Here is an 8839-nt window from a genome sequence, read left to right as displayed (position 1 = left end):
CAGCTCAGGCAGCACGGCTGCATTGCCCACATCTCTGCTTCCCCAGACCAAGCACTGCGGCCCGCTCCTGCTCCGGGATCTCAGGTGCTGATTTCAGCTTGCTGGTGCATTCTGGTACAGCTCAGGGACACAGCGCAAGTGGGAGGCTGTTGTACTGCACTAGGAGTGAAGTGTCCATTTCTGCCCTCTCAGTCCCGGCTTCAGCACTGCGCAAAAATTCAATAGCTCTGCGTACTGCAGCCCTGTTTCTATACCAGCCCTATTTTTTTCATCCATACAGTTGGATGAGGCAGTTCTTTTAAGATGGTGTGGCAGCGGGTGGTATGTGTGCTGGAGGAATTCTCTCCTGGCTTGGGTATGAAGGTTTGGAGTTCTACTGACTTGAGCCAGTAATTCCAGCCCTTTTCATCTTACGGTTTAAAATTTCCAGATGGCCTAAGAACCTTAGTCCCACAGTCATGTGACTAAAACTAGCTGCCTTTTGTGAAGAATTTAGGTTTCTAATGCTCGAACAAGGTGAGAAAGTTCAGGAAGCCAGGGATTCATTTCCCCAATGCTAATGAATGTAAATACAAATCGTAGTAGTGCCAATGTATGTGCATATACACATATCAAGCTACTCCCGACATTAAGCGTTAAAATAGAAGTCCCAGTGTGTGGAGTAAGTTTGTAGTAGTGTATTTACACAGCTGTACCATCTGAGGTGAAATTAGCATTTAATTTTGTTACAGGCGGTGATTTGCAGAAATAATTTATACTATGACACTTTAGCAAAATACTTGGATATTTATTTAACATTTCTGAAAGTCAAGGTTGAATGTTTTGTACCTTAGAATGTAAACTTGGATTTTATGATTATTGTTTCAGATGGAAAAGGAACAGCAACAGGACACAGAAAATGTCCCTACTTCTTCTCCTTCACTGCCTCCCAAGATTACTCTGAAGAGAGACCAACCATTAGCTTATACAGCAACAGAGGATACATTTAAAGACACCGCCAATCTTGTTAAAGAGGACTCTGTGGTATAACTAGGTAACTGATTTAGGGAAAATTAGACACATCCATTTGCACATATATTTTTTATAAACAGAAGAGTAAGGTTCACATTCAAATGCTTTATAAAAATATGTACATCTCTTAACCAATGGCTGGAGATGTATGTTGAAACTATGCCTTGTTTTTTGACAAATGCCAATTTCTATTTTTATGAACAATTGTCATGATGTACTATATGTATATCTTTGCACTGAAGCTGTCTGAAAGTAATGTTATAAATATATTGTACATTTGTAAATTTTTGAAAGATTATCTTGTTCAGTGATGTTGCTAGTAGAAATCTGTATGGAATTGGTCGTATCTTTAGGGATAAAGTCATTATATAAATGCTTAAACTAAAAAAGAACCAAACAAGGCAAATACAGGAACATTACTGACTTACAGGATCTTTAGAGTATATATTTATAACAGCACCTTTTAAAAGTTCTATTGGTGCTCTGGGCATCTTTACCACCTATTTTATATACTACTGTATGTAAAAATGGGTGTGTCTGTTTATCTTGTGTTAAACAAAAGATGGAAGAGTCAATTCCGGAATCATTACGCTGAATAGTTACCTGTGCAAAACGTTGTTCTTAGAATATTTTAACTGCCTGAGATAAAGTAATTTCCTCTCAATCCATAAGACACATACTTTTCCTCTAGGTTCCAATTAACACCATTCCATTAATAGTGTTCATAAAAAGATCTGATCTATTTAGATTTTAGTGCCACAAGTACTTAATTTAATGAGATTTTCTCCTGCTCATCAATGGAATAGCTCTGTTCTTGGCTGGAGTCTCTGGAAGTAATTTGTACTATTAAATGAAGTAGCTAGATTTCTGTAACAGCTTATTTCCAAACAGCAAAGCACGAAAGATATTGGTTCATTTAAGAAATTATTCAGGTTTTTTAATGTGAAAATTTAATTTTATTGACTATTTATTTCCTGAGGTTGGACATTAATAGAAAGGGAAACAATTTCTACTAATGCAGTCTTTGTAGTTATCTGATTATTTCTATAACCTTCCATCAGAATATACTGTACATCTTATTAGCTTTTCTATTAATTAGCCAAGGTGGTTTCCACAACATGAACCATTTGAGGAAACTCTGAGTATCACTGCAGGAACATGTTATTCAGCATTCCTGGCTAGCTACTCATATAATTTAAAGATTTCTAAAGTTATAATCATTGAGACTTCTGCTATTTGATTGTTTTATATCTGAGTTCTCAAAATATATACTATTTCTAATTAGAATGCTTATAATTACTTTGTAATGTACTTCGATTAGAAAAGACAACTGGAAAATTATGCTGCTGAATAAATCTAATAAATGTATTATTTTGTCACACCTTTATTCCATAATTTGTGTCAAGGCTCTATGTACTTTTTTCAGTTGTGGAGACTTCAGCGTACTCTGAGATGAAAACAACAGTGCTTTAGATAAAGTCAAATAAGAATAGTGCTTACTGCTTCACACAACTGTCTAAAGTTCTTGATATAACATCACTGACATCATATCACTGTAAGTGTGAAAACTGCCCCATTACACACATTAAATAAACTGGTCCTTGAAACAGAAAACTCTTATTATGGATTGTAAGAGACTGACTATCAAGGTGGTATGGACATAAGCGATTAAAACCTTAGTTCGATTAACTTTCATATCTGAGTGCTTTAATGTAGAAAATTCCTTGGAATCTGGGACACAGCATACACATCTGTAAGGCTATGAGAAAGGATTTCTTTGAAAGACAGGTTGCTGTTCTTAAGGAAAGAGTTCACAGTGTTTATTAAAGAGAGAACACAGGGCTAACATTTCCACAAGACTCGCCTCCAGTTGCATACCACAAGAAAAATTAGCATCAGTTTTGTGAATAGTCTTTGTCAACAGAAAGATTTGGAACCAGTTTTGGAGAAAACTGCTAATATGTCAGCCACGTATCAGAGATACTTCCCCCTTCCCCCCCAAGAATTTTAAATTTTCAGATGTGGAAGAAAACCGTCCCTGGGATACTGTATAGATAGGTAGTATGTAGGTTTGATGATTGTTTAACATACCTGATGGTGAAGAATTCTTAAGCTTCAGCTGGGCCTCTTCCTCTCAGTAGCATACCACAATGTACCCTTCTGATTATGTAAAATTTAATTGTTGGTACTTTGTTCAACAGAAGCTTTGGATTCTATTCCTAACTTCATTTTTTCACTTGTATTCTTTTTCCCTTATGAGGACAGTCCCTGCTTGGATTCTTGAATTCTGGACTCATTCTGTTTCAAAGAAGGCTGATTTTTAGAGATTTCAGCACCTCTCTGTAATCTGCCACTATAGGGCTGATAAATCATACCATTAAGTGTTTTCGTGCACAGTCTCTTTACAGCTGTCAGGCCAGATAGAGAGAACTATCTCTATCATGAAATGAAGTAAAATAAATTTATTCTTGAAGCCATTTGCCAGAGAATAGAACCTCAATGAAATACTTGAATGTTACTAAACACTTTTTACATTCTGTCCCTTTCTTGTGCATGTACAAACACACACACGCACCCCCCTCACACACAGTGATGAAACTCCTTTTCTTACATTTGGAGTTCTGACCTGCACATGGTATTTTTGTAAGCTTAATTGAATTGCACATTAATGATTAATCACCAGCGCAGCTCTTCAGCAAATAAAACCTTTACCCCTTCAATTTTAATCTCTCTAGGAACGCCAGTTTGTGGGCCTCTGGCCAGCAGCTTAACAGATAGAAATAGCGTACAAAAGGCACAGTAACCTCAACTAACATTCTGCCATTCTGAACACACTCTTTGTACAGTGAAAATAGTTTGCCATAGCATACGCTAATGACCTGTTTCATTTAATGAGTGAAATAATCATCCTTCTAACTTGCAAAGGATGCTGAGGATGAAAGAAATGTGAATGCATATTATTTTTAATATTTTCCTCATAAACTATACTAATATTAGGAAGAAGGTTAAAATGTAAGTTTGGATACTCTGCATAGTAACAGAGTACAATGTAGTTTTGCTTTTCCCTGTAATTGCATGTCTATAAAATAGCTTGTGTTTTATCTCTACCCAGTTGAATAGTCAGGTGATTAGATGTGGTCAAATACTGCAATTGTAATTTTTGGAATATGTTACAATAGCTGGGCTTTGTTATTATTTGATTTCATGTCTTGTGTTCAGAAGCTTCTTAAGTTTAGCAACTCCTGAATATGACCATGAGTAAAACCCCCATGAAATACATGACTAAATCTGGCTAAGTACATTCTGTAAGATACATGTATAAGATCCATGTTCTTAAAGGCCATTGTTTTATTTCAAGTTCACTAGCAGCCTATGTGTTGATGAAGTCTAGTTGGAAAACTGATTCTTTTAGTGATTTTATTTTTCTTATTTAAAAATTTTTATATTGGGTGAGTAGTATTAACCAGCTTTGTAGTTGAGTATTTTATGAATGAAGATCCTTTAGAGGTATCATTTCTGAGCATAAAAAATTACCTTCAAAAACATGCTGGATTTACAAGCGTATCTGCAAACTCAGAAATTCGACGTAAGGAGGGGTGGGGGGGGGTGGAGAAAGTGTCTTCTGAAAGGAATTTAAGCAGTCTAGTAACTGGTAAAGAAGAGGACGTCTGGTTTCGCAGGATTAATATTTATTTCTGCACAGCTGATACTGGTTTAATACTAAGTGTTAATTAGAACTCCAGGAACTGATCTCCCACTAGCTGCTGGTGCTGGAAACGTCATACACAGCAGCATGCCATATAAACAGCTTGGGGCACAGGAGAGAAACAGCCAAAAGAACTTTGCATCCCATCCAGCTCCGTATCGTGTCCTGCGGTACTTTGCTATCAGGGCATGTTCCACGCATTTTATGACCTTAGACATATCAGAGGCACACGGTCTTTTCAGTGATGGTCTTTGAGCTTTTACATTTGCAAAGAAGAAAATAAACCTGAAAGCATTTATATGCAACATTCTCTGCGAGAGGATTCTTTATATTCAAAGGTTTGGCTACAGCTTCAGGCTTGCTTTAAACTACTGGCTCAAGTACTGAGAGCAGTATAGCTACAGCAGAGCAGAGACCAGAAAGGCTGGAGAACACCCAAGAGCCTGGTAAACAGAAACCTCCCTGGCCCATATTGTGAGCCAGATGTTCCCTACAGTTAAGTGCTGCATGACACAGCACAACTTTTCAGATATCAGTAAGCCATAAACTTAGCGTATGGTCATAGCAATTCATTTCCCCTGGGCGATCTACCTCTAACTATGGACGGACTAAGGATGGTAGCATGACATCACATCTCAACAATCTCATATGGGAACTAATAGGACAGGCCTCATCTAACATACATATAGTCCAGAACAGTCAGCAATGGGTTCTTAACAAACGTTAATGAAGTCCAGCAAATGTTCACAGAATCACAGATTGGTTGAGGTTGGAAGGGACGTCTGGTCCAACCCCCCCTTGCTCAAGCTGGGTCACCTAGACCAGGTTGCCTAGGACCATGTCCATACAGCTATTGAGTATCTCCAAGGATGGAGACTCCACAACCTCATTGGGCAACTTGTGCCAGTGCTCAGTCACCCTCACAGTAAAAATGTGTTTCCTGATGTTCAGCGGGAACATCCTGTATTTCAGTGTGTGCCCATTGCCTCGAGTCCTATCCCTGGGCACCACTGAAAAGAGCCTGGCTCTGTTGTCTTTACAGCCTCCCTTCAGGTATTTATATACACTGGTAACATCCTCCCTGAGCTTTCATACAGTCCTTTTTCTACTTACATTCAACAAAGTATTTTTCTCCATAGGAGTCCCTGATCTCAGGAGTCGGTCTGTTCCAAAGTCTTAAGTCTCTCTCGATGACATCTGAATTAGCTACTCCTGCCTTAAAGAAACCATGCTCAACAATGCTAACTTTCTCTCCAAAATGCTGCACCTCTATCCTAGAAGAAAAAAAAAACCAATAACCATCCCTAACCACCCAATAATGGCATAACCATTAAACATAAGTTGAAAGTCTGTCACATAAATGAATATTTGAGACTTTGATTCTTATCTTCAAATGTCAGAATAATTTTGAGATGTTCAAATTAGCTTCATAGCCGTGTACCTGTCCTGTAAAAGCGCAGCAGGCAGTTAACTCTGAGGAAAAAAAGCAGTGTCGGGTAGATTCACAGCTTTCTGTGTGGTTTATGTTGGACTGATGCAAAGGATGAGCAGCCAGCTGCATCATTTTTTAGTCAAACTAAAACTTTTGACTATTTCAGATACTATTGCATCATTTCAGCTTCCAGCAGGAACAGATTATTAAAGTGCCTGGGAAAAAGTAAAAGTGAGAAAAAATTTTCATTTGGATTAGAACTTTACTCTCCATTGTATGGTTAAATGGCTATGGTTAAGTGATTAAATGTTAGTGCAATAAAGGTTAGTGTGTTTTCTGGTAGCATGGTTCCCTCTATGTAATTTTGAGTTGCAATGCAATTCCTTTGGGATGAAAATGGCCTCTTTGTCTTGCTGGGCAGCTCAAGAGACCCAGGCAGCTACATTCCAAAGTGTGCAAAGGAATGGACCACATATACGCTAGCCATTAGTTTCTATTATATTTCCTTGGGGCATATACTGTCTTTATATAAGCATTCATCATGGTTTGCAACCAACTTTCCTAGCCCTTGTGAAGACTTGACTCACTGGGCTAAGCCTTAGCCTTCTAAAGGCGCTACAACACAACTGGCTTCAGTGAAGGGTGCTCAGCTTAATTTTCTGAAGTTATGAGTACCTTTGGTAATGTGGTTGCTGCCTGGAATCGCCCAGCTCAGATTGTTGTGGAGCATCAGAGCAAAATAAAATGGGTTGTAAATGGGCAAGTACAACTAAGTACAACTTGCCCAGGAAACTCTAGGTGTCTGACCAGGCTATACTGTTGATTTACTTTTGTGTACACAGTGGATTCACATGCCCAAAAGCTGCATGCATTTGTCCAGCATATGAAATTTTTTTCCCAGTGCAGGTTCCTGGTGGGTCTGTTCATAGTACTGGAGACTGAAATCCCAAACAAGTGACCAACATCCTCTTATTTTCCTTTCCCCCTTTAGGCAAGATTTCCAGAGAGAAAACAAGAGGGGCAAACATACAGTCACCCTTCCTCAGCACATCTGGAATCTGTTCTTGGATTCATGCATGTTTTTCTAGCCACTCACCATAAGGTGTCAGAAAACCTTCCATACCCCATTTGGACAGGCTGTAGCCACCCCCTACAAAAGCCATGAGGCCCCTGGCATTAAATAGATTGACTACTCTTCCCTCAGCTTTTTTCAGAAGTGGCAGAAGCTTGAGTGTGATTTCAATCAATCCCAGCAGACTAACATCTAGCACTGAGTGGAAGTCTTCATCCTCAGCCAGTCAGTGGGTGCTCCAGGTGCTGTTCCTTCAGCATTGCTCGCCAAACCAAAAAGCCCTAAGAGGATGACAAAACCTTTTATTTCGGTATGTGACAATATTTTACTCTAGAGTTTCGTATGTAGCATTGGGAACCAAGCACACAGTCTGCAAAAACTTCAGTGAGATGAATACAGTCATCTGGGGTTTGCTTGTAAGATCTACTCTCTACACCTGGCAAAATTTGCTGAAGGCCTTAGGCAATGAGTCTAAAGAAGCATGGGTAAAGTATTAAAGGAAAACTATTTCAGTCGGAGATATGGGCCACCATACTGGGCTTTATTATTCAGATCTGCTCAAGTATGTGGGCTCCTAATATGCACTTATATTCTTGTGAAAAATCAAATAGTCTGCACAAAAGTGGAGAGACTGATTTTTCTGGGTTGGGGTCTAAAGGTCTGAACCAGATGTGCAGAATTAGTCAATGCTTCTAAAAATATTAGCTTAACCCTGTGTATTGGTAATTGTGGGGATAGGATTTTTAACTATGGACATTACTGAATTCGGTTTTAATGAGCAGGTACTGTACCCGTGACAAAGCACACAGGCAGAAGATAAGGAAGAAAGGAATGAGCTGCTGGAAAGGAGTAAACAAGATAAGGACCATGAAGTCATGCTGTATGGTCAGGAAGAGCAGACCTATCCGCTGGAGCATAGATGTGCGTGAACACAAGGCTGTAACCTATCTGCAGGCTGCGGATAGCGCGTGGACACTTCTGCTTGCTATAAATTACCCTAATATAGAGCAATAAGGGTCTTTGGTTGCTGCTTGCCAGAGTCCGTGCCGTTAATCCCCGCAAATGGCGCCCAACGTGGGGCCCGTCGAATGCTGGAACTGAGCACCGGTGGGGAGCCCAGCTGAACATACAGCAGCCAGCGGGAGACGGAGAAGTCTCGGAAAGAGCTGGAGCCGGAACTTTGGATCATCACCTCGTTGGAGCAGAGGTGAGCAGCTGGGAACTTAAAATGGGATCGCAGTTAACGAAGGAGGAGGAATCTATATTATGCATCTTTAAAAAACTCTTAAAAAACCGTGGGATAAAGTATGATGATTATACCCTCCGCCTGCTGCTTGCATGGCTAAAACAAAGGGGAATTCCCCCTGACTCGACTACTGCCTTTCTACCGGAAACTTGGGATAAGGCAGGGGACTTGTTGTTGGATGCGGCTACTAGGGGAGACGAGCAGGCGAAGACGGTCCTTACTACCTGGTGATTAGTCACAGATGCAATAAAACAATTAAAGTCTGACCGTGCTGCCCATCATGCGGTTGTAGCAGCTACCGCTCCCGACCCACCGGCTCCCCCGGGGCCTCCACCCGCTTCCACTCCAAACCGGTCTCCCCCCGGGCCCCCC

At 40.0% G+C, this 8839-nt stretch overlaps 2 protein-coding genes across 2 annotated transcripts in view; one reads left to right on the top strand and one right to left on the bottom strand.

Annotated features, from left to right (window-relative positions):
• The window catches only part of LRP2 (low density lipoprotein receptor-related protein 2), a 136338-nt gene extending 135309 nt beyond the window's left edge, over positions 1–1029 (top strand). The window contains exon 79 of the mRNA XM_009325415.1: positions 868–1029. Coding sequence (XP_009323690.1) covers positions 868–1029 — 162 coding nt within the window. The remainder of the gene's footprint in view (positions 1–867) is intronic.
• A 6190-nt stretch (positions 1030–7219) lies between these two features.
• The window catches only part of LOC103918188 (retinol dehydrogenase 3-like), an 11999-nt gene continuing 10379 nt past the window's right edge, over positions 7220–8839 (bottom strand). Inside the window, 2 exon segments of the mRNA XM_009325450.1 lie at positions 7220–7440; positions 7443–7502. Of these exon segments, the coding sequence (XP_009323725.1) occupies positions 7220–7440; positions 7443–7502 (281 nt within the window).

Source organism: Pygoscelis adeliae, unplaced genomic scaffold (genome assembly GCF_000699105.1).
Source record: "Pygoscelis adeliae isolate BGI_AS28 unplaced genomic scaffold, ASM69910v1 Scaffold106, whole genome shotgun sequence".
Taxonomy (NCBI): domain Eukaryota; kingdom Metazoa; phylum Chordata; class Aves; order Sphenisciformes; family Spheniscidae; genus Pygoscelis; species Pygoscelis adeliae.
This window is presented reverse-complemented; position numbering and strand designations above follow the sequence as displayed.